The 24,595-nt window shown below is 48.4% G+C and overlaps 1 protein-coding gene across 3 annotated transcripts in view; it reads left to right on the top strand.

Annotated features, from left to right (window-relative positions):
- The window catches only part of PDPR (pyruvate dehydrogenase phosphatase regulatory subunit), a 36,798-nt gene that overhangs the window by 7,219 nt on the left and 4,984 nt on the right, over positions 1 to 24,595 (top strand). The window contains exons 1-17 of one of the 3 annotated variants that reach the window (XM_027618154.2): positions 422 to 522; positions 1,159 to 1,262; positions 1,671 to 1,804; positions 6,654 to 6,735; positions 6,832 to 6,995; positions 7,653 to 7,774; positions 8,522 to 8,639; positions 9,347 to 9,496; positions 10,572 to 10,764; positions 11,904 to 12,028; positions 13,807 to 13,962; positions 14,155 to 14,288; positions 14,657 to 14,805; positions 15,235 to 15,347; positions 17,015 to 17,109; positions 18,446 to 18,535; positions 23,739 to 23,921. In XM_027618154.2, coding sequence (XP_027473955.1) covers positions 1,744 to 1,804; positions 6,654 to 6,735; positions 6,832 to 6,995; positions 7,653 to 7,774; positions 8,522 to 8,639; positions 9,347 to 9,496; positions 10,572 to 10,764; positions 11,904 to 12,028; positions 13,807 to 13,962; positions 14,155 to 14,288; positions 14,657 to 14,805; positions 15,235 to 15,347; positions 17,015 to 17,109; positions 18,446 to 18,535; positions 23,739 to 23,921 — 1,935 coding nt within the window. In that variant the 5' untranslated portion in view covers positions 422 to 522; positions 1,159 to 1,262; positions 1,671 to 1,743. Of the gene's footprint in view, positions 1 to 233; positions 523 to 1,158; positions 1,263 to 1,670; positions 1,805 to 6,653; positions 6,736 to 6,831; positions 6,996 to 7,652; positions 7,775 to 8,521; positions 8,640 to 9,346; positions 9,497 to 10,571; positions 10,765 to 11,903; positions 12,029 to 13,806; positions 13,963 to 14,154; positions 14,289 to 14,656; positions 14,806 to 15,234; positions 15,348 to 17,014; positions 17,110 to 18,445; positions 18,536 to 23,738; positions 23,922 to 24,595 lie in introns of those variants that run through there. The other 2 variants (XM_027618152.2, XM_027618153.2) reach the window with 2 other exon arrangements.

The raw sequence follows: 24,595 nt of genomic DNA, 5'->3' as shown, positions 1-24,595 counted from the left end.
CTCAGACATCCGCTCCCTCTCTGTGTCTCTAATGAAAGGTGCATAAAGGCAGGCCCCCCCCCCCCCTCGTTGTCCCCTGCTGTCTCTCCAGCTGGCAGAGCGTCTGGAACTGCGCAGGGCCTCACACATTGGCCGAGAGCATGATTAGCGTTCTTTGGGGCCTCCTCTCCCTTCCTCAGTAATCCTGTGCCCTGAGTACAGTGGAATGAAATCTGGTTGCTTTCTCCATCTAGTGTGCATGTCGGGGGTCTCCGCCGTAGCCGAGTGAGAGCGCACCGCCGAGCTGCTGGCAGACGTGATGTCTTACCGGTTGCTGTCGGTGGTCCGAAGACAAAGGACCGGCCGAGGATGGCAGAACTGGTCGTCGGGGAGGAGCGGCGCGTCGGCTGCCGAGGCGCATTCTGTCACCCTGCCTGCCCAGGCGCAGGTGGTCATCTGTGGTGGTGGGATCATGGGCACATCCGTGGCCTATCACCTCTCCAAGATGGGGTGGAAGGATGTTGTCCTTCTGGAGCAGGGCAGGTAAGGACCAGCCTGCGTGGGCTCCCCTCAGCCCCTCCCCTCCCGGTGATGTTGTCCCGCCGGTAGCTAAGCTGACTGGCGCCAAGTCGCAGGACAAGAACCACAGACAGGCCACATCCCCTGGACGCGGTTTTGCGATGCGAACCGCCCGTGTTTTCCGGCTTGGACAGAGGTGGCTGATTTCCAGCACACCCAGGTCTCTAGAGAGGGTGCGTTTCATTCCAGGGTCACGGCACACCGCGCCGTCTTGTCCTCTTCGTTGTAGTCACACAGCGACATCAAGCCTGCGGCTCAGGAGCTTCCTCTGTGAGCCGAGATGAAACTGGCTGCCTCCTGCCTGATCTCTGTTCCTTTTCCCCGTTGAACTCACTCACTTGAGAGCGGTGGTAGATTCACAGAATGAACGTGAAGGTAGTGCAGCGGTCTGTAGGCCTGGGTCCCGTGTGCACCTCGGAGGAACATCTTCGGGTGGGATCAACTAGAAATGCAGTGAATCCGTGTGGATACCTTAGTATTAACTGAAGTTCATGCTCTGTTCAGGTTGTTTCACTTTTCCCCTAATGTCCCTTTTCTGTTCTATTGCCTACCAGAAATCGGATGACCTTTAACACGTCCTTTGTATTTATTTCTGAATAGGCAATACATGTACACGAGTCAGATTGAAAATTGTAAAAGAGTGTGTACAGGGAAAAGTCTGCCTCCCACCCCTGACTTCTAGCTGGAACGTTCCCTCGCTGGAGGCAAGTTAAGTTCCTTGTGTATCGTTCCAGATACTCCCCGAGTCATTATATGAGCAAATCTGTATCGGTCAGTTTGTATATGTGTACCCGGGTATTCGTTTATTATTTTTTTCTCTTTTCTATACAAGTTGGTAGCAAACCTTAAACAGTGTCCCTCCCCTTGCTTTTTTCATTAGGGTTGTTCCGTATTGTTGCATAAAAGCTTTCTCTCGTTCCTTTTTTAATGGCCGTGTAGAGTATCCCATTGTAGAGGGGACCTCCAGCCTGTTCAGTCCCGCTCATGTCGGTGGATACGTAGGCTGCTTCCATCTTTTGATATGACAGACGATGCCGTAGTGAGGATCTTTGAACTAGTTGCATTCACAGCTGTGGGAGTGTACCTGATAGCATTTTGGATGCATCCTGCAGGCTGGCTGCTGGCTCTACGAGGTTCTGTGCTGGTATCCTGAGCACCGCCAGGCACTTGACCATCGAGCAGAAGATGGCAGACTATTCCAACAAACTCTACCACCAGTTAGAGCAAGAGACGGGGATCCAGACAGGTAAGCAGGTAATCCGCCATGTACTGGTCCGCCTGTGCCCCAGACTCTGGTGCTCCGTGCCGTGTGTGGCCCGACGCCGCGTCGGCCTGCCGATCTGGTAGTCAGGGCTCGGGTCTTAGGCCGGGCTCTGCCAGTCGCCAGGGTCTGTCCTGGGGCAAGTCTGTTAGCGTGTTGGGCTGTCTCCAGTTTCCCTACCCGCCGAGAGGATTCCGTCCTTACCCCAGATCCTTTCCAGAGCCTGTCATTCTCAGGATAGGAAAGGCTTCCCGGGCCATCTCCTATTATTTCACTCACTGAAGTCTAGCAAGTGGCCACGCTTGGCTCCTGAACGAAGAAGCCAAGGACATGCTTCCGTTTCGGTGCTTGATGGTGAAATTGTGGTCCGACCCGCCGCATTTCACCTCACCAGTTGCTCTGAAGGCCTCTTCTGACTGAGAAGCTGAAACAGAGGTTACCCCTTATGCGTGTCAGCAAGGGAAAAGAACCCAGGGAATCGTGAGCTCCGTACGACCGGAGCAGGTGGAAGGGGAAGGCTGAGCCACGGGAAGGTCCCGCACGATCACGAGTTAGAAGCGTGTCTGTCAGCGTGTCGTCAGGTGATGGATCGGCCAGGAGCCCAGGGGCGAGCCTCGCGTCGTGGCTGATGAAACCGTTTGGCGGCCACGGGAAATGTCCTGGGGGAGTAGCGGGGCCTAGTGATGAAATTCAGGACGCCTCCGTCCGTCAGGGTTGCTCTTTGGAAGACCCGCATAATTCAGATCACAGGTAATTCCAGGCTAATCCTGACAAGGATGGTGGCCTGATCTGTTCGCCCACTGAGGCGGCCCTGCCTGGGGTCACAGCGTAAAACATAGTGGATGGTCGCCTTTGCTGGCCGGCTCAGACTTCATGTGACCCGTGACAGTTTTCGTTGGCAAGGTGAGATTTGAAGTATTGGAAATTCTGATGACAGCCTGAGGTTTTGTAGCATTTCCCTTTCATAGGATTCCTGCTCTGGCGAAGTGTCTCCTTGTGTGTAAGTCCTCGATTAAGACTGAGCGTCTGGGAGCTGGGATTGGGTAGCTGTGTTCGTGGAGAGAGGAGATGCCAGGAGAGGAGCTAGAGGAGGGGAAGGAAGGGGCTGTAGCCCTCGAGCACATAAGCAGTGCTCCCAGGCTGGCTCTGCCCCGGCTCGGTGCCGAGAGCGGGCGCCTCACTTGCCTCGCCCTGGTCCCCGCCCAGTGGATGAGCCTGACTTCCCCACGGTCACCTCACACTTGGCCAGGCTTCCTTTAGAGAGGCAAGGACTCTGAGTGAAGACGGTAGAAGGCGTTCCTGCTGCCTCACCACCTCTGGCTTTTGTCAGGCCTGCTACGTGCAGGACAGGCGGGAGCGAGTCCCTTTTGGTTGGATTTAATTTGATGGCAACGGGTACTTGGTTGGTAAGCAGAGTTTGAGTCAGAAGAGGGCCCACCTAAAGGGCCCCGGGCTGGAACTGCTGACTTCCTCGCGGTCCCCTGGTTCGGTCCCTAGTGCTTTGCGGAGCCCCGCATTGCTTACCTGCTGGGATGCTAGAGGAACCCGAGTCGTAGGCCTCTTTTCTGTAAGGTAAGTCTGTCTCACTGGAGTTCTGGGTCACCATCTGGAACCCCTTTTTGGGCCTGGTATCTCCTTGATGCTTGCAGGGCAGCGAGGAGGTCAGGCAAGGGAGGGTCGGGCATCACCCTCAGTCTGTCACTCCCATTGCAGTTCAGCCGTGGTGCAGTGAAAATGGGATGTGGGGTCCCCCGATGGAGGATTCTGTTATCCGGCAGGACGCGCAGGGGCCGGTCAGTGGACTGCTTTTGAGACATTAAATGAAGACACGTGACATGTGTACAATCTGGATTTCCCGATATTACAACGCTAATCCTCAGAAGACAGTGCATTTATGTGAGGTGTATGTTTGCTCCTTTAATATTCTGACACATCAGTACTTCATCCAGAAGTCCACGCAGATTTTGTTTCTCCAATGTTTCCATTACCTTTTGTTGGTGCTTTTTCTTAACAGTTTATCATATACTCTGTATCATCTTTCGTTTTGGTAATTGCTTTTCTGCTACATGTTTATTTCTTATTTTAAAACAAAAATATTTTTAATCATTCGATATAAGTGTATTGTGGAGGGCTCTCTGAATTAGCTCATATAAATAAGTCTGATTTGGGGTGCCTTGGTGGCTCAGTTCGTCAAGCGTCTGCCTTTGGCTCAGGTCATGATCTTGGTGTCCTGGGTTCGAGTCCCGCATCGGGCTCCCTGGTCAGCGGGGAGCCTACTTCTCTCACTCTCTCCCTCTGCCCCTCCCACTCATGCTTGCCCTCTCTCTCTCAAATAAATGAGTAAAATCTTTAGTTCATGTATTTTTTTTAAAGATTTTATTTATTTGACAGAGAGAGACACAGCGAGAGAGGGAACACAAGCAGGGGGAGTGGGAGAGGGAGAAGCAGGCTTCCCACTGAGCAGGGAGCCTGATGTGGGGCTCAATCCCAGGACCCCGGAATCATGACCTGAGCCGTAGGCAGACGGTTAACGACTGAGCCACCCAGGCGCCCCATAAATGAGTAAAATCTTTAAAAAATTCTGCTTTTTATAACTGGAGAGGAAGTTGCCATAGTATGTGCAGTTTTTTTTTATCCGTTTCCCATTACCTGATGTTTATAGTTCCTTTTTTGTTGTTATAATGATGCAATACAGATCCTTGTCAGTATATATTTGTTTTCTATTGCTAGTTCTAAAGGATAGATTTCTAGAAGGTTGATAATTTGAGCAAAAAGTGTTCATATTTTCAACTCTGATATGTATTGCCAGATCATCCTCCAAAAGAGCTGCCCCCTCTTACCACCAGTATATGAGAGTGCTTATTTCTTTAGAGTCTTCTCAACATTGTATATTGTTTTATTTTTCATTGTACTTTTTTGTTAAGTAATCTCTATGCCCAACACGAGGCTCGAACTCATGGCCCCGAGATCAAGAGTTGCATGCTCTACCGACTGAGCCAGCCAGGCGCCCCAGCATTGGGTATTATTTTCATTATTACTAATCTGAGAGATAGAAAAAGTTATCAGATTCCAGTTTGCATCTTTTTCAGTTAAACGTTATTTTATAGGTCTATTGGCCATTCATATTTCTTCTCTGACTTGTTACTTATTTATTTATTTATTTTTTATTTTTTTAAAGATTTTATTTATTTATTTGAGAGAGAGAGAATGAGAGAGAGAGAGCACATCAGAGGGGATAGGGTCAGAGGGAGAAGCAGACTCCCTGCCGAGCAGGGAGCCCGATGCGGGACTCAATCCTGGGACTCCAGGATCATGACCTGAGCCGAAGGCAGTCGCTTAACCAACTGAGCCACCCAGGCGCCCTCTGATTTGTTTTTTAATATCAGATGTCTACCTTCTTTTCTTACTGAACTTAAGAGTTCTATTTTATTGCTTTGAACCTGTGATAAAGGAAATTTTATGTCAGAAAGCTCTAGACCAAACTTTACAAGGCCTCTCTGGGAAAATAGTAGTGTTACTTTTGTGAACTGGTGATAGGCTTTTGTTATGGCTGGTGGTTCTGTTTGGAAGAGCATGATTTGACCTCATGTGTGTGCCATGATGTGTTATGTTGCCTCGTGCATAGTGGCCCTGTCCTCCCAGGGGGACTGTTTGGTAGTGAGTGGGAAGTGACTGCTCAAGCCTTTGTCTGCAGGTGAGACTCAGAGTGTGATAAGCCCTGTACATCACTGGCCACGATCACTGCACTGGCCTGGTCTGTCTACAGTTTTTATTTTTTTTAAAGATTTTATTTATTTGTTTGACAAAGACACAGCGAGCGAGGGAACACAGGCCGGGGGAGTGGAAGAGGGAGAAGCAGGCTCCCTGCCGAGCAGGGAGCCTGACGCAGGGCTGGATCCCAGGGCCCTGGGATCATGACCCGAGCTGAAGGCAGACGCTTAATGACTGAGCCACCCAGGCGCCCCTGTCTACAGTTTTTAAAAAACCAGTCTCTGAAATTTCAGTTCTCCAAACGGAGACATTGTTGTCAGGGAAGGGCATATTTACCTGATGATTTCAAAAGAGATGAGAAAAACATTTAAGTGACCCTCCTTGTGCTGCCTTTTAAAAAGGATACCCTGATTGATTCGGCTTTTTCATCATCAGAACTGAGAGTCATTGCTTGTTAGGAAGATTGTCATTAACCCAAGCATGATCAAGGTTGTGTCAGGTATGTTGATTGCAAAGAGCAGGAGTCGACTCCAGCCAACTGGGGCAAAAAGGAGTTTGTTGGAAGGCTTTTGGAGCCAGTCGAGTTGGCAGGAGGCTGCCAGCTGGAGGAGGCAGCATGGAGGCCGGGCCAGGGGGAACCCACAGCAGGCAGCCCCTCAGGGGATCAGGCCCCATCTGGCCAGGACACCGCTGCTTCTGAGATGATCCGCCTCCAGCCATTCACCTGCTTGCTCCAGACCTGGTATCCCGGGAGGGTCTGATTGGCTGAGCTTCGGCCACATGCCCACTGGCTCTGGCGGGTGGGGTCCACCCCGCGCCAATGTTGTGAGTGGCCTGCATCGGGGGTCACAGTCCCACCAAAACCATGGGGGGAAAGATGGGTTTTGGGGTACATTCCCTTCCAAAAGGCTTTGTAGCAGCAGTATCTCTGGTGTTTAAGAGTGATTATTTAAGATGTACATGAAAATCCCACTCTATCCTCCCCAAATCCTAGCTGAGGATGTCTGGATGGTGAGAGTGCCAGGACTCCTCACCGCTCTTCGAACTTGTAGTCTAGTGGGCTCGCCCGCCTGGCCCCTGCAGGGGGCCTGGGCTGCTCAGTCTGGGCTGGTTTTCCTTACAGGTTACATAAGGACAGGCTCAGTCTTTCTGGCCCAAACTCAGGACCGGCTGATCTCCCTGAAGCGCATCAACTCAAGACTGAAGTACGTATGAGGCTAGAAGCCTGTCCCGATGCTCCTGTCAGACTGACCTCTGCCAGAGGGCCATGCATGTCATTGTCCCCTTGTGTTCTGCGGCAGTGTCATAGGCATCCCTTCTGAGATCATCTCCCCCAAGAAAGTCGCCGAACTTCACCCTCTCCTCAACGTGCACGACCTGGTGGGGGCCATGCATGTTCCCGAGGATGCCGTAGTGTCCTCTGCTGATGTGGCTCTTGCCCTGGCAAGTGCTGCCTCCCAAAATGGTAAGCAGGTTTCTGGGTAAAGAAGGAAGAGGTTATGGAAGAACGTGTCTCACAGCCGGCAGTGACGCCAGCTCAGCTTCCGTTCTTGAACACTGGCTCTTAGAATTTTGTTTGAATATACTCTCTGTTAATAAGTGTGTTTCCTCAGGGCCACATTTTCCTTATTAAAGTTCTAAGGAACTGCTTTTAGTACTGACCAGTGCACTTCAAGCTTATGGGAATCCCCCCCGCCCCCAACATGAGAAGCTCCAAGGTCAGAAGACTGAATCCACAGCTGCTCATGTCCTGGGGTTGGAATGAATGAGGGGAAGACTAACCAGTGTCCAACGTGCTCTGTACTTTGGATGAACTGATTCCCGGTGTGGGTGGATTAGGGTTTAAGATGCCTTATTTGAACTTTTTCTCCCCTGCCCGTTTTATGATTCCTGGAATTGAGTTGTGTACTAAAGTCGTCTGCTGTTTTCAGGCTTGGAATAGGCCCATTGACACTCTTAGGATGTGGTTCCTGGGAGTTTTTTTTTTTTTTTTTTTTTTTTTTAAATAAAACACTGACTTGGCTTTTTCAGCATTTCTTGGGGGTTAGGAATCTGCTGCAGAGGCCTTAATTCTGGGCCATCAGAGGATGAATGCACCAACTCTTTCTTTACCTTCGAACAGGTGTTCAGATCTATGACCGGACCAGCATTCTTCATGTAATGGTCAAGAAAGGTCAAGTTACTGGTGTGGAGACAGATAAAGGACAGATCGAGTGCCAGTATTTTGTCAACTGTGCTGGTCAGGTAGGTTAGCAAAAGTACTGGGTCACTGATTTTTCTCACTTCACTTTTACCTCTGGGATTTTAGGTTTGGAGATGTAAGGTTAATACTGTGATGAATTAAGCAGACGTCAGGGACCTCCTATTCCTTCTTTGGACTAGAAACCTCAGAATTCCTGTATTCTAAATCAGAGCCTGTAGCTAGTCCTCACAGAGGAGCACCAGTGATGACCTTTTCCTTCCTTCACCCTGGGTTAAACGGTGCCAGGAAGTCTGCGAAATGGTAGGGCATTGACAGAAATCCTTGGCATTGGGTCTCCTCTGGTGTTTCATTTCATCCTGCAACCTAGCAAGTAAAGCATGGGGCTATTTTTTTGTGTAAGGAGTGTGGATTCAGTTAGGAACACTAAGCTGTTCTACTGACCTAGGGGTACTTTTTGCCTTGCAGATGTCACATGTGCCGGGATCTGGGGTTTGTAGTTGAGGCCAGGAGTTTTGTTAACAGGGCATCACTTGCCCCCTCAATGAGCTCCTTTTACTAGTTGCTGAATCTCTTGTTCTTTGGTCTAAGAATAATTGTTATGGTTTAAAAAGGACCGTGTTGCTCCCCATCCACATAACTAAAGCAGTCTGAACCTTGGCTTCCCACGGCTCACGTTGGGGCAAGAGCACACACAGACCGCTTGCAGTTAAACTCTTGCAAGCGGCTGAATATGCTCATTTGTCTTTCTGTTCCTCTTCCCACGCACGGATCAATCTGTCCGTTTGTAGTGGGCATACGAGCTGGGTCTGTCCAACGAGGAGCCGGTTAGTATCCCGTTACATGCCTGCGAACACTTCTACCTTCTGACTCGCCCCTTGGAGACCCCTCTGCGGAGCAACACACCAAGTGAGGACTTACACTTTGTTTTTAATCGTGTTTCCTTGCCACTGTCCTGTCTTCTGAAAAGGAAGATTTTCTGCTCAGGATAGACTGTGCTCCAAAGAGCCTTGTCTCTTCTGGAGCGTGTTACGGGGAGGCCGACCCAGTTCTACCTTTTCTCTAAGAACTCTTTATGAAAGGATGGACAAAACGGGCATTCCACTGAAGCAATTTTTTGGTTTGTTTTGTAAGTTAATTGCAGTCCCACACAGAGGTCCAAATTGAGAATATTTGGAATGTAACCTGGAGTTTTGACTTGAATGGCATACGTTGCAGACAGGTAAGCTACAGTGAGGTTGCTCCACGACCCTGAGTGCCACAGGAAAGGGCTTGACATCACCTGGAAGGTCTCAACCCCTAGAATGGGCTCGCGGTCCCCCTTTCTGCTAGGCTTTCATGTGGCACTGCGGCAGTTCCGTAGTTCGGTTGCGAGCACCAGCAGTCAGAGCTTCTGGGTAACTGATCAGAGAAACAGGGTCCCCTGTAAATCTGAGGGGGCAGATTCCCCACCCCCACGACCTCGAAAGGTCTGCGTTCACTGGATGCTCTTTCGCTAATGAAGCCAATAATGGCTGTCCTTGTTCTGCTTTTTCTGTCCATTTAGAAAGCTGGCCTACCTCTAAACCTTGCTTTTCTCTTCTGTCCCCCACTTCCTTGTTGTTTCTCTTCCTTAGCTATTGTGGATGCCGATGGAAGAATTTATATCCGGAACTGGCAGGGTGGCATCTTGTCTGGGGGCTTTGAGAAGAACCCGAAGCCAATCTTCACGGAGGGCAAGAACCAGCTGGAGATTCAGAATCTGCAGGAAGACTGGGATCACTTTGGTGTGCAAACTAGAGGATGACTATAACGCCCTGTGTTTGTCTAAGATGGTAGCTTTTTGAAGCATTTTCAAGAAGAGTTCCTTCTTTGATCTTTTTAACAGCCCCATGAGGCGCTTACAGAGGGCAGCCTGCAGAGTTTGCCTAAGGCTGCAGTTACTGGGCAGCAGATTCTGGGGACGAAGATCTCGGTTAAGGGACTTCTGGCTTATTATCTAAAACCACTGCTGAAATTCTAGGCTAAGAGGAAGCCGTTTTGTAGGACAGCATGTAAGATTGAAGAAATTTTTAGAAAGTAGAATCGTTTTGTTAATACGGTCTTTTAGTTGGTTTTTGTTTTTATTGAAAAACTGACCTATGCTACTGTATTAGTTTCAGATGTACATCATAGTGATTCGGTATTTATATGCTACTTGATTGTGTAATTTATTTTTATTTCCTGGATAGTTAATGCAGTCCCAGGGTCCAGATTCCAAAGATACGAAGGGGTCTATAATGAAGAGTTCCCCCTCCCACCCTTAATGGGCATTTTTTAAAAATAAACTTTTTATTGTGGGAGATTTCAGACACTTAAAAGTAGAGAGAATAGTATACAGAACCCTCTGTGTACCCACCAGCCAGCTTCAGTCTGGTTTCATCTGTTGCCAGTATCCCCCTGGAATAATTTCCAGATGACGGGCTGACTTTCAAACAGGCTGGGGACCTGTCTTTTGCAGCTGTTCCAACTTGGGAAATCCTTGCTTTGATTGCATGTCTCCTCGGGTGCCGCGGAAGAGCTTTTCCCCAAGTACTGATCCCGTGGAAATCTTATCTCCTCCCATGTGTTGTGTGCCCTTCCACAGCTCCTGGCCTTTCTAAAGAGTGTTTTTTTTCTATGTCTTTATGCCAAGCACTTCGTAGGTTTGTCCCTTAATTCTGCCACGGTTTCTGCTTTCTGATCAGGGCCCATTTGGCTCATCTGAGAAAGCCTCTTCCAGGAGATTTTCTGAGAGGAGAGGGAGTCGGGAAACATAAGGAGCAGAAGAGTTTGAATTCCCTAAAGCTGAAGCCTGTGTTTGGCTTTGTGTTTATGGCTCAGAGCCCCTGCTGAGTTCCCTCCTGCGTCGCATGCCAGACCTGGAGACTCTGGAGATCCTGAAGTTGGTGAACTGCCCCGAAACCTTCACCCCAGACATGAGGTGCATCATGGGCGAGTCTCCTTCAGTTCAGGGCTACTTTGTGCTGGCGGGAATGAACTCTGCTGGCCTTTCATTTGGTGGAGGGGCTGGAAGGTAAGTCTTCCTTGCTCAGACCCTGCTTGCTGGGTGCTTCCTTCCTAGAGTTCCCTATTGCTGATGTGGCGTGTAATGGATGTATGTAATCTGGTATGTTAAAAAAAAAAAAAATCTGGTATGTTAATAATGAGGTACACATAACTTGAGAGTTGTTCCCTTCAAAGTAATCACTGTGGGATACAATGATTCCAGAAGTGTCATTGTGCACAATGTTTTGGGAACTCTTCTTTTGGAATTAGTCTCGGAGCCCACGAGATGTACTTTTTGGCTTTTGCAGTGGTTACAAATGTTGATCCTTTGAGTACATTTGAGTTTGGAAACAGTACGTACTGTGAGTGAGACCTATGATCATGCTGAGTAATACAAGTCTTTTAAAAAAATTACACACTAATTAAAATCAGCCAGTCAGAAAGGACAAGTACTGTGTGGTTGCACTTCTCTGAGCTACTCTGGAGTGCCGGGGTGGCTGCTAGGGCCAGGGCAGTGGAGTGGAGAAGGACTGCTGGCTTCACGGAGAGAGTTTCAGTTGGGGAAGATGGAGAGTTCTGGAGAGATGATGGTGGTGACAGTCACACAGCAGTGTTGAAGTACTTAATGCCCCCTGAACCTCACACATGAAAATGATTAAGATGGTCAATTTTATGTTCTCTTTTGTTCTATGTTCTGTCATGTTCTGTGTATTTTACCACAATTAAATTTTTTAATTTTTTAATTTTTTATTCATGAGGCCATTTTTCTTGAGTGACTTGTAGCATGGCTCTGAAAACAGTTATGGAAGAGGAGTTACCAAAAGTGTTTGGAGCTGAGATGTGGTCAGATAGTTGTATAACCTCCAAGAGTTTTCCAGAAAAAAACCACTGGCTGGATAAATTAGAGTACATTTGTATATTTTAGTCTTTCTTCATAGATGTGGCTTGTTTTATAGCACTTTCTAGGGAATCTTATTAGAGCTAAAATCATCAGCGGTTTTGAGAGTAATAGATGGGTCCATGTTTGTTCAGAAAAGTTAAGGAAATGGCCCAGAATTTCTCAGCCAGTCTGTGACAAGATGGGATGTTTCTGTTGGTTCTCGATTCCTCGTACAGTTAGGAGAGTGTCCCATCCGAGGTCTAGCAACTTCCCCCACATCTAAACAGGTACCTCGCTGAATGGATGGTGCACGGTTACCCATCGGAAAACATCTGGGAGCTGGACCTGAAGCGTTTTGGAGCCCTCCAGAGCAGCCGCACCTTTCTGCGCCACCGGGTCATGGAAGTCATGCGTGAGTGGAGCTCATTCCCAATTGCCCCGAGTCGAGCTTCTGATGTTTGGTTGAAGCATTAGGCCCCATGTGGTATTTATGGAACCTTCTCTTTAGTATATTGTCTTTTATTTACCACTGGGACTAGGAAGAATAGGCCTTCCGGGTGGTAGTTGCTGTCCACCTCCCCTCGGCAGCTCCTTTTGGATGCCTAGTGTTGTCTGCTTTCCACTGTGCCTGAAGAAGTCCCCGTACCAGGTGAATGCTCTCACTCCCTACTTGATCTTTGAGATCATGATTTGCTTTCCAGGGCAGAGAATTTGCCACGTTATTCTCAGAGCTTCAAGCTTCTCTGAGTGATTTTTGTCATTAACTGTTACGTGCTAACAAGATAGGAAACCACTTCTCGTGTAAATACAAAACATACGTTTTTGTTCTCCTTGTTCTTTCCTCCAGCTTTGAAGCCTTCTTCGTTTTAACTTGGTACTCTACCTTGTGTCTGATTTACTTTCTAGTAAACCCTTAGGGTCAGCTTTTGTATCAGGAATTGAACCAAATCAGACTGTCATTTCACTGCCCTATACTGAGGAATAATTATTCTGAGACTTTGCCAAAATATTCCTAAATATTTGGGGCATATTTATGCTCACAGCCAAGTTTCTACATTGGCTGTGAGCACCATTCTTGATTAACAGTGAACTGTTGGTTTAGTAGCAGGGGGTTCCATTCATGATGGGGCTTTTGGATAATGGATAACCTTCAGCACCTGCGTGCTCACTTCTGGCCTGGGGCAGAGAACCGTCTGTGGGAGACGGCCTGGCAGCAGGGTGGGTGGCCACTAAGGTTCTTTAATTTTAACAATTATTTTGGTTAAAATGTTGAACTCCTATAAGTCCTGACTTCTCCAGCCATAGTTACTTTAGAACCTGTGCAAATCATAATGGAGCTTAAGTTTCTCTTTGATGACATGACACTTACGGTGGCCGCCTCCGATTCTCACATAACAGGAATTGCAGGCACGACAGAAAGTGGGGAAAGGGTAAGTAGGACCTTAAGTGTGAGAGGAGACTGAAAAATCGTCACAAGATAAGGCAAGCAGTGCGGCTCCCTTCTCTTGACTCTCTCAGCCTCCCCCCCGCCCCCGCCGTCCCTCTTGTGTGGAATGCCGTGAAGTCAGGTTTTCTCTGTGCAAGGGACTCGAGCTCACACTTTGGCTGTTTTTACATCTTGCTGTAGCAGATTAGACCCTAGGAAAAGTAAATTCTGACCCTAGCTTTGTTATGTGAATATGTTACTGGGCCAGGACTATGCAACCTGTCCGATTTCAGAGCCACCAAATCAGGGTATGCTGTGTGCCCTTTCACTTGGGAAACAGGTTAGATGTCAGAGAGAGAGGTCTGTAACAGTTCTGAGGTCTCAGCGACTCGGGCCCTGGTAAGGAAGCACTCGCTATGTTTTCACATGTTGTCACTCCCCATGTGCTCTGGCCATGCAGCCTTGCTCTCTGCTGTGGAAGTCTGCCGTTGTTTCTGCCTACTGATTTGAAACGATGATTGTGAACAGAGACCTGGAGCTGCTCTGTGACTCACAGCTGTGTAACTGTGGAGGGATGATAGCAGCTCTTGCAGCCTTAGTCTTTCTTTTGGAGCCGGCTTGTTACACCGGGTACCATTTCCATATTAGGCCCTGTTAGCCTGGAGAGTGTGCTCTTGTGAATAGGAGCAAGTCCCGAATCTCGTGGATGCTGTGTTCTCTGCCCTGTGGTTTGAGCTAGCAGAGACTGTCCCTGTCTGTTCCAGCTCTGCTGTACGATCTGAAGGTTCCCCGTTGGGACTTCCAGACCGGGAGGCAGTTACGCACCTCTCCTCTCTATGACCGGTTGGATGCACAAGGAGCCAGGTGGATGGAGAAACATGGATTTGAGAGGCCGAAGTACTTTGTGCCACCGGACAAGGGTAAAAAGGCCCATTCTCATTTTTGTTCCTTTTTGCCTTAAGAACCAAACCCATTTAAAATGTATTATAGCTAGAATGTGTTCCTAGAAGAATAAATAAGAAAAACCTGTCACACTCTACTAAGCTATACATGGAGGGCCCGCAATATAAATCTCCTTTTCTCTTTTCCTTTTGTTGTTTTCTGGTCCACAGACCTCCTGGCATTGGAGCAGAGCAAGACGTTCTATAAGCCAGACTGGTTTGACATTGTGGAGTCTGAAGTCAAGTGCTGCAAGGAAGCTGTGTGTGTCATTGACATGTCTTCTTTCACAAAGTTTGAAATAACAGTAAGTGCTTGGGAACCAAAAGAAGAGATTAGGAACCTTTGCATATTCATTGAATGCCCCCCGTTTTTCATCTGTTACTTTAAAACTGCTTCCGTAAGGACTCTGGTACATTTTAGTGTTTTATCTGTATTATAGCATTTTTCTACATTTTCAGCTGTTTCTGGGTTGTAATCTGCTTGCAGAGGCCCACTTACCATTCAACTCAAGAGCTAGCTTTCTCTAGAGCTTCTTGTGGTGGAGTAAATCTGCAGACATTGTTGCCCGGGGACTGACGAAGGGAGTCTCCTCAGTCACGCCGTCTGTCAGACCGTGTCGCCGGCCATGTGCTCTGGAGCTCACGCTGTCTACTTTGTTCCCTAACCCTGCAGTCCGCCGGGGACCAGGCACTGGAAGTCCTACAGTACCTCTTCTCCAACGACCTGGATGTGCCTGTGGGCCACATTGTGCACACCGGCATGCTCAACCAGGCCGGGGGCTATGAGAACGACTGCAGCATCGCGCGCCTGGGCAAGCGCAGGTGAGGCCCGTGGCCGCCCCCCCCACGCCGTGCGGCAGAGCCGATTACCCCGGGACAAGGAGGTTTCAGTCACTCACGGCCTGTCCATTGGCAGTGCAGTACAGACGGAAATCACAAGGGAAGGAAAAGAGAAAAAACCACCCCAGATTATATAAAACTCCATGTGGACAGAGCAGTCACCCTAGGGGGCGGAGATGTTCGCTTACAGTAGTAGGTCTGTATGCTCTCTTGGCACCGACAGGAAGCCCAAGTCTTCTGTTTTGTCCTTACGCGGTAGATCCTGGAATTAGGCGCTGCTGGCCCTCTCTGAAAGCTAGGAGTCCACTTGCTGGTCTTCTGCTCATTGATTGCTTTGAAATGAGTTAACCTGCCTGCTTCCTGACCCTGTCTCTGCTGCCTGGCTTTGATTACTCTCCATCTCCCTTTCAGTTTCTTCATGATTTCCCCCACCGACCAGCAGGTCCACTGTTGGGCCTGGCTTAAGAAACACATGCCGGAAGACAGCAACCTGCTTCTGGAGGATGTCACCTGGAAATACACTGGTCAGTGGGCCTCTGGGGTCAGCTGCACAGGAAAAGGCCAGCCTGTCCAGATTTGTCTTCTCCATTTGCCTTCTATTTGACATTCAGAAATGGGGGTCAGAGTGAGAGGTGTGCAAGAGGTTTTCTGGTTGCACAACATTGATCTCTAATACCCACGTTTTTGTCAGTGAGGTGTGGAGTGAGTTGTGCTTTAGTTTTGGTTGCACTGCTATATCCCCTGTAGCCAGCATGGAGGAGTGCAAATATTGGTTGAATGAATGGGAAAGTTTTTTTTTTTTTTCTAAAGATTTTATGTATCTATCTGACGAGGCACCTGGGTGGCACAGTTGGTTGGGCATCCAACTCTTGATCTCGTCTTAGGTCATGATCTCAGGGTTGGAAGATCAAGCCCTGTGTCAGGCTCATCGTGTAGTCTGCTTGAGATTCTTTCTCTCCCTCCCTCTGCCCCTCCTCCCTCTGGCGTGCGTGCACTCCCTCTCTCTAAAATAGATAAATCTTCCTTTAAAAAAGATTGATCAGGGCGTCTGGATGGCTCAGTCGTTAAGCGTCTGCCTTCGGCTCAGGTCATGATCCCGGGGTCCTGGGATCGAGCCCCGCATTGGGCTCCCTGCTCAGCAGGAAGCCTGCTTCTCCCTTTCCCACTCCTCCTGCTTGTGTTCTCTCTCTTGCTGTCTCTGTCAAATAAATAATATCTTAAAAAAAAAAAAAAGGATGTATCAGCGGACTCCATGCTGAGCACTGAGCCCAACACGGGCCCTGATCTCACGACCCTGAGATTGTGACCTGAGATGAAATCAAAAGTCAGATGGCCAACCAACTGCACCACTCAGGTGCCCATAAAAGTATTTTTTAATTTATTGCTTAAGTATTATTTTCTTCAAAATTTCCCCTTAGCTTTTTTTAACTGAGTGAATAATTTTTGGGAATGACTTAATTTCCTGATCGTCTCCTCAGCAGTCCTCTGGGGGAGCAGCCCCCCCCCCCCGCCCAAGTCCACATTCTCGGTTTAAGGCCTGCCCCTCCCACTTCACTGACACCTGCACTTGTCCCCAAAAGGCCCTCACTGCCAATTCATCACGGCACCAACCACGTTTTCCTTTTTGCCACCAGACTGGCAGACTGTGGAAGCAAAGCTGTCTAGCGCACGAGGGCAGCTAACGTGCAGTTACCACAAGCGGCCGTCACGTGATGGACTCCAGGGTGGTTGGGTGGCTCTCCTCAGGGCTCTCCTCCCGGTGCAGATTTGGGAGTGGGCTCTTCCCGTCCTCTGGCAGCACTGGGAAGCGGGAGGCAGTGGGAACTGTGCGGGGAGTTCGTGGCCAGGCCTGGAAGCGGGCTCCTCTCATGGCCAGGACGTGGTCGCACGACCCCAGTGTCGCAGCCGAGGAGGCTGTGGGGTGCTGTCTGCCGGTGTACCTGGCAGGAGGCAGCCAGCCCTCTTACCAGGCACGCTCTCGCCAGCAGGCCGGAGCTGCACTTAGCAGGCCTGTCGAGGGGTGTGTTTGCCAGAATGGAAGTGCTCTCTGTCCATCTTTGGGTTGCCTGAGCAAAGGGTTTCTGTCATGGTCTCAACACCTGCCTGGCAGTAAGGGAGCAAGTCCAAAACAGACTTTGCTCTTGGGCTCAGCTGTTACCTTGACTGGCATCTCTTGTTCTTTTCTGTTTAGCCCTCAATCTGATCGGTCCCCGAGCTGTGGATGTGCTGTCTGAGCTGTCCTATGCCCCTATGACTCCAGACCACTTCCCAAGTCTGTTTTGCAAGGTGGGTGCTAATAAAGTTTTAGTTTTTTAAATGAGTAGGGATTATTTCCTTATAGGGATGGCAATTACATGTTCTTACTACAGCATCAGTGCCCACAAAGGGTGTTGTGGTTTTCATTAAGCAAACAAAAATGAGTAAATTTATTTTTCACCCTTCCAGGTCTCCCTATTCAGTAAGCATTAGGATATCTTTGAAGTGGATTTAACTTCTATGAGTGTCAGCCCTATATATTTATTGCTTTGTGTAGCAGTGGATTAAATTTTGTAAATTAAAGGATTATGACATGGATGCCAAAACATTCTAGTTAAGGTCAGGTCCCCTCTCCATGCAGTGCTTCTCCCTTTCCCGTCACAGGGTAATTTCTGTGTACTGGCATCTCTAGGTGAGCAGCAGTTTAGGTGAATCCCTGAAGAGCTTATGTAAGTTTCTTATATTTGGCAACTTGTAACTGAGTAAAAGAAACAGCAGCTGAATACTGCTAAGAGAGGTCCAAACAGACCAGTGGTTTGGTAACCTGTATCAAACAGCTGGGGGACAGTTCCTGATGGAGACTCTCGGAAGTTCAAACCCAAGCTGGGATCTACCTACTGACTGTACAGTTTTCCTTTTTCTCCATGGCGGAGTGAAAGCAAAAGAAAACTGACCGTTAGCCATCAGCAGACCCTCGCCTGCATGGTTTGCTTCCTGTACGAGAAATCTACGTGCGTGAGCCTACAGAGTAGTGTGTCGTGTTGGGCTCCCTGTGGGGGTATGGTTGCTACAGTGCCATCTGGGACCTGCCAGTAAGAATAGTGATTGTGTCAGAGGCCTGTTCGGTAATTGAGCCGCTGTAAACACGTGTTGAGCATTAGAAGCCCACCCTCTGACCCCAGAGTAGCAGGTGCACTGTGTTCTGTGGCCATCAGGTGTCCTCTTTTGTCGGACGGGTGCCCAGGACTTGCCAAATTCCCCGGAGAAGACATTTACCTGGTCTTCGTTGCTCCTCATGCCCCTGACTACATTTAACAAATCTTTAGCAGGATTTTGTGAAAAATGTTTCATGCTTATAAAGACTTTGCCTCCACTTCCCACCAGCAGCTTGGCTGGCCCTCCTGAAATAGTGGTATTCATCAGAAGAGAGATTACAGAGACAGTACTCCATCCCTGGTGACCCCAGTACTTGGAAACAGACCACTTTGAGGATGCATTTCTTTCATTCACATATATCTCCTTCAGGGTCAGAGGGTGCAGAGCTAATGAGAGGAGTTTACCTCAGGTGGTCATCACTTTAACAGATGTGGAGTGCTCACTTCCTCTGAAGAGTCTCCATACTCAACTTCTCCCTTTGCTTCCACAGGAGATGAGTGTGGGCTACGCAAATGGCATCCGGGTGATGAGCATGACTCACACAGGAGAGCCGGGATTCATGCTTTATATCCCCATAGAGGTGAGCCTCCTGGAGGAAGGTGGCTGGCTTTCCCAAGCCTGCTGGGCACTGGCAGGGTTGGAGAGCCGGATCTGACCAGGCCTTGGGAATTGAGATAGGCTCCAATAGAGGGACTTCAACATTTTGAACTAAGTTATTTCCTTTTTGAATAGGAAATGCATTTACATGGTTTAAAAATCAGAATCTATAGGAAGGATTTAGTGCCACCTGACCAGTTCCCACCAACCACCACTAATGATACAACTGTTAGTTTTTGTAGGTCATGTCGGAGATTTCTGTGCATATGCAAGCAAGTTCAAACACACTCTTAACCCTTTTTTAGAAACACAGCTGGAAGCATACTGATGTTCTTCGTGATCTCTTAATAATTTATTGTAGAGATCCTTCCCAGTCAGTACCTAAAGAGAAGAGCTTCCTCCTCATTTTTTAACAGTGGTTAGTATTCCTTCACATCGTCGAATCATAATTTACGTGATCAGCCTGGTACTAATAGACATTTGTGGTTGTAGCTCTTCGTAGTCCTTTGCTGTTACAAGAAGTTGTGTGTATGAGTGTCTCCCTGTGGCACGTGCGTGCGTGTACCAGCGCCGCTTCAGCCGATAGGTACAGCACTGTCAGTGCGCTCTGCTGTGTGTGAGATGAAGCGATGTTTTAGAACCCATTTCCAAGTAAAAGCTCATCAGTAGGACCTACACACTCCTGCCTGCCTGTGCCCCATCCCCGTTCTTCGGACCTTATCCTGCCTCCTCTGCCTCTTCCGCTCGCCAGTCCTTGAACACGCTGCTGCTCCAGCCTCGGGGGCTTTGCACTCGCTCTTCCCTTCCCTGGCCTGGCCTTCCCCCAGAGAGAGGCTCTCACAGCCGCACCTGCTTCAGGGCTTGTTCACATGGCATCTTCTGGATGAGGCCTTACGGGCGCAGCCACAACCCCCACCCCCAGCTCTCCTGCTCCACTTTCCCTTTGTTGTTTTGCTCCACAGGCTTATCACTGTCTGATAAAATGTATTTTATTTCATTCATCAGATTACCCTTATTTAAATGTAAGTTCTCTGAAGGCAGGAATATTTAACTTTTATATCCCCAGCACCTACCGAAGTATTTGGCACATAGTAAATGCTTAATAAATGTTGCATGGATGAATGTTCTGGTCATACCCTTTGTGCATTTTTGTATTGCATGATTGGTCTTTTTACCAATTTCTAGGCATCGTCTGAATCAGTCCTTGCTGTTGAGGTGTATCCCAGTTTGTCATTTATCTTTTTTTGGAGGATTTTGTTTTAGAGTGTGTGCACAGGCGGGGACGGGCAGAGGGGGAGAGAGTCTCAGGCCGACTCAGCACTGAGCACAGAGACCGATGTGGGACTTGATCTCAAAACCCTGAGATCGTGACCTGAGCTGAAACCAAGAATTGGAGGCTTTAACCACTGAGCCTCCCAGGTACCCCCCAGTTTGTCGTTTTGTCTTTTTTTTGCCACATAGGTTTCTTTTTTAATTATGAGAAATGTTTCATATGTTGCATAAATTATTTCAATTTTTATGTAATTGAGTTGATCTTTTGTGCCTTCTAGAGTTTGATGCATAGAGGGGACTTCTCCAGGATTATAAAATTTTTTCAGTTTTCTTCTAGTGCTTTTATAGTTGTGTTGTTCTGTTGTATGGGTTTGTGGTTTTTTAAGAATATTTCAATGCTCCATCCTTTTGCAGTGTCTCTTGCTGTACTTCATGAGATAGGGATCAGACTTTTTTTTCCATATGGATAACCAATGATTTGGCATTCTTCCCTTACCAGATCCTAAATTCCTCTGTGTATTTCGGTTTATTTCTGGGCTTCCATTCTGTTCCCTTGCTCTATCCATAATCAAGATCACACTGTTTTAATTACTGAGTCTTCATTATGTATTTTAATATTTGGTTGCACTTATCTCCTTCATAGCTTGGAAAACTCTGGAAGGAAACCATGTTTCCTTATTTGCCCCTGGAAACTATAATTATCTAGTTAGAAACACTGATTGCATTTTTTTGGATTATGTTACATTTATATATTAGGAAGAACTGACATGATGAATCTTACAAAGAATGCCTTTTAGTTTTTTTTTTTTAAGATTTATTATTAGAATGAGAGAGAGCACGAGAGGGAAGAGGGTCAGAGGGAGAAGCAGACTCCCTGCTGAGCAGGGAGCCCGATGCAGGACTCGATCCCGGGACTCCAGGATCATGACCTGAGCCGAAGGCAGTCGCTTAACCAACTGAGCCACCTAGGCACCCATGCCTTTTAGTTTTTATTTAAGTTTTTTTGGTGACCTTTCAGAGGTATTTTTAAGTTTTCTTCATATAGATGTTATAATATTTTGTTGCTGTTGTGAATGAGAAGGGTGTCTTTGTTCCATTATCTTCTAAGTGATTATGATTTTTTTTGAAGATTTTATTATTTGAGTAAGAGCACAGGCGGGGAAGGGGCGGGGGGGCAGAGCTGAGCCAGGAGCCGGTTGCAGGGCTGAATCCCAGGACTCTGAGCTGAAGGCAGAGATTTAACCAACTGAGCCACCCAGGCACCCCAAAGTGATTGTGATTTTTGAAAGCTATTTTTTCTATTGTAGTCTTTATTTCTTACTAATTATCTTATAGTTGTTTTTTAGTTGAATCCCTGGAATTTTCAGGGTCCAATCTTAAATACACACAGTAAGTTTTTTTTCTTTTAATTTTTTTTTCTTTTAATTTTTTTAATTTTTTATTTTTTTAAAGTTTTTTCTTAACTTTTATTCCTAACAATTTCTCTTGTCCAGTTGTGACAAGACATAGGGATCCTAGGCATCATTGTCTTGTTCTTGATGTTAGTCACGTTACTTACAGCCTTAGGCTTTGTTTTAGTTATTAGCTGAAGCATGCATTTACCATCCCATGGAACTTTATGTGCTTGTCCAGACAAATATAACAATGTTAAGATGAAGGGATTACTCACGATTTGGGAAGAGTTGATACAGAGGTAGTTGACTCGTGCCTGTACAGGTAAGGATCGAGTCTGAATTTGCCACCTGGGTGCCTGTGTCATAAATTGGCCAAACCCGATGAAGAGGGGGAGGCTCTGGCTCCAGCAGCTTCATTACTTGAGGCCTTGGTTTCTACTTCTGATTATCCTGGGCTGGTCCCGTTTTTATGATTTTCCATGAGCCCAAGAGGTGATTTGTGCCATGCCTGGGTTCTTTTCAAGCTGGCTTTTGTCCTCAAGAAGGTTATACAATTGACCCTTGAATGACGGGGTCAGGGGCACCCACCCACTCAAAGCTCCACATAGAACTTTTGACTCCTCAAAAACCTTACCTACTGATAGCTTACTGTTGACTGCAAGCCTCACTGATCACATAAGGAGTTGACTGATACATATTCTGTGTGCTCTATGTATTTTGTACTGTCGTCTTACAATCTAGGAAGCTAGAGATAAAGTGTTAGTAAAATCCTAAGGAAAATACATTTATGGCCCTGTACTGTATGGAAAAATCCACGTAGAAGTGAGACCCACGCAGTTCAAGCCCATGTGAACTAGTCAACTACACTTGTCTCTTTGAGGGAAATGTCTTCGAAAACATGGTGGCAAATGGCAGATTCTTGTTCAGTTCACACTAAATCCCCAGCACTTAGAAAATGACTACATGCTGGGGAGTTTTCTCACCTAACCCAAGACTAGTTACCTGCTTTAAATCTTTCTTCCCTGGCCTTCCTCTTAACTCCAGTATTCAGCTTGAGACTGGAAAGCACTGAACGGAAGGCACCAGGGATGCAGGCCCTTTATTAATCTCGTTTCCATGTCAGTGTCCCCCCCTCCCCACCCCCATTCGGGTGCCTGGCTCACGCGTACAGACTCCACAGCTGTGTGCAGATTCGGTAGCACGGGGGCTCTTCTAGGGGCTCTTCCCGCGGGTCACATCGTCCTGACCACCGTGGCCCGTTCAGTAGATGCCGACTCAGCCCAAGGAGTGTGACTGGCAGGGCAGCGGACTGCCCCCCCCCCCCCCCCCCCCCGCCCCAGGGGGAAGAACTGCAACACCAGGGAGCCAGGTGTTTTTCTGGTTTTCCACTTTTATTGAGCTTTCATGGGCACACGTCATTGGTCAGGTTTCAGCGCGTGGCCTGGTGGACAGACAGGTCCCATGAAAGAATGTCTGTGCTCAGTTTCACGAGTGTCCTTCATCTCAGAGATGCCATAAGAAGCACTAAAGGGGTGTTCCTTGTGATGGAGACACTTGGGATTCACTCTCTTAACTTCCGCATCTGTCACACAGCAGGGTCCCTGACAGGGCCATCAGGTGGTTTGCTCCCTCCCTCCCTGGTTCTCATTTGTCTCCAACCTGGAAGTCTGTGCCTTCTGCCCCCTTCCTCCACTTCCCCTCCTTGCACTTCCCAACTCTCGAACCACAGCTCTGGTCTCTTTTTCCGTGAGTTTGCGTTTCTTTGTGGTTTTAGATTCTGCTCAGAAGTGCAGTTGTACGATATTTCTCTGATTTCTCGTCGTTTTGTCTGTGTTAACAGTTTTTAAAGCAAATGATGACTGTTCTGGGCTTTAGATTCCACACAGCATGTTTAGGTAGGGATTGAAAATTTGCTTTCCGTTTGGCAAACTTTGTTTACTTAAGCTGATACTTATGGTTTCTGGAACTGAGCAGAGAATGCCGTGGGAGGCTGGCTGTTGTGGGACACGGGTCGGGGCGCGCCGCCTTCCTGGCTCCTCTGGGACTTGATCTGGGTCTCCCGCTGTGCCATCATCTGTGAAAAGTCAGACTGTACACAGAGTTGTGTGTGACCCACATTTCAGCACAGGCCATGCATGAGGGGTCACGGGGGTAGTGAGTGGGGCAAGAGAGCAAGTGGCAGAGGAGTGGGCTGTTGGAGAGGCAGTTAGGGGCCTGGCCACGGATGGGGAGGTCCGAGTGCGTCTGGGATTCGCATTTGAGGACTGCTCCCTGTCCTAGGCACCACAGAGAAGGGATACGGGCACTGCTTTCATGGAGCTTAAACGGGGGTTCGCGGTGACCCTGGCTCACGACCCCTGGGCTGTAGTGCTTTGTTATGTCAAGGATGAGACGTCTTGAGAATTTCATACACCCTTCTGCCTTGTCAGGGTGCAGGCGGTCCACCCCTGGCACTGCAGACACAGCCCGTGTTGAATTCTGAGGGTGCGCAGCTCACTGACCTTCCGTCTCCTCCCCCAGTACGCCCTGCACGTGTACAACGAGGTGATGAGTGTTGGGCAGAAATACGGGATCCGGAATGCCGGCTACTATGCTCTTCGTAGTCTGCGGATTGAGAAGTTTTTTGCCTTCTGGGGTCAGGATTTAAATACCCTCACCACGCCCCTGGAATGTGGACGAGAATCTCGGGTGAAACTGGAAAAGGTACTGTATCTGCACAGCCCACTGCCCTGCCCCCCCGCCCCCCCCCCCCCCCCCCCCCCCCCGCCCCGCGCCGACTCTTCCTCAAGGGAGGGGCTGAGGGGAAGGCCCAGGGGTGGCCGCCGGGCAACGAGGATGGTGTCCTTAGAAGGAAAAACGTGTCTGTCCTAATAAGGAAACTGGTTGTGAGCATTGGCGCCCGCTGCCCGCCCCAGCCCTGGGCTCAGGAGCTGCACGCCCCACTGTCTGAAGCAGCCCGGAGCCCTGCTTGGCGCTCCTGCAGACTCTGGGCTTCCAGGGAAGCTTCTCCACTAATGTGCCACAGACGTGTGTACACAGTACTCCTCTCATATTCAAATGCCTCATTTTTTGTGTGGTTTTCAAAGTAGTGGGAACATTTTTTTTAAAAAGTCCCAGGTCAAGAGGAAGTTAGTGCTGAGTCTCTTTCCCACCCCTGCCCCTCACCGACCCACCCTCCCCAGCAGCGGCGCCTCTGCTCTGCCCTCCCCGCCCCCCCCAGCCGGCCCTCCACGTGCTTGCTCCACCGCAGCTGAACAAAATCTCAGTCCTTCCCCCGCAGGGCGGTAGGCCTCCAGTCTTCTCGGTGAGCAATTACGATTTTTCTCTGCTATAAAAGTAATGAATACTAATTTTGGAAAATAGGGAAAAGTATGAAG

Source organism: Zalophus californianus, chromosome 17, assembly GCF_009762305.2.
Source record: "Zalophus californianus isolate mZalCal1 chromosome 17, mZalCal1.pri.v2, whole genome shotgun sequence".
Classification (NCBI taxonomy): domain Eukaryota; kingdom Metazoa; phylum Chordata; class Mammalia; order Carnivora; family Otariidae; genus Zalophus; species Zalophus californianus.
This window is presented reverse-complemented; position numbering and strand designations above follow the sequence as displayed.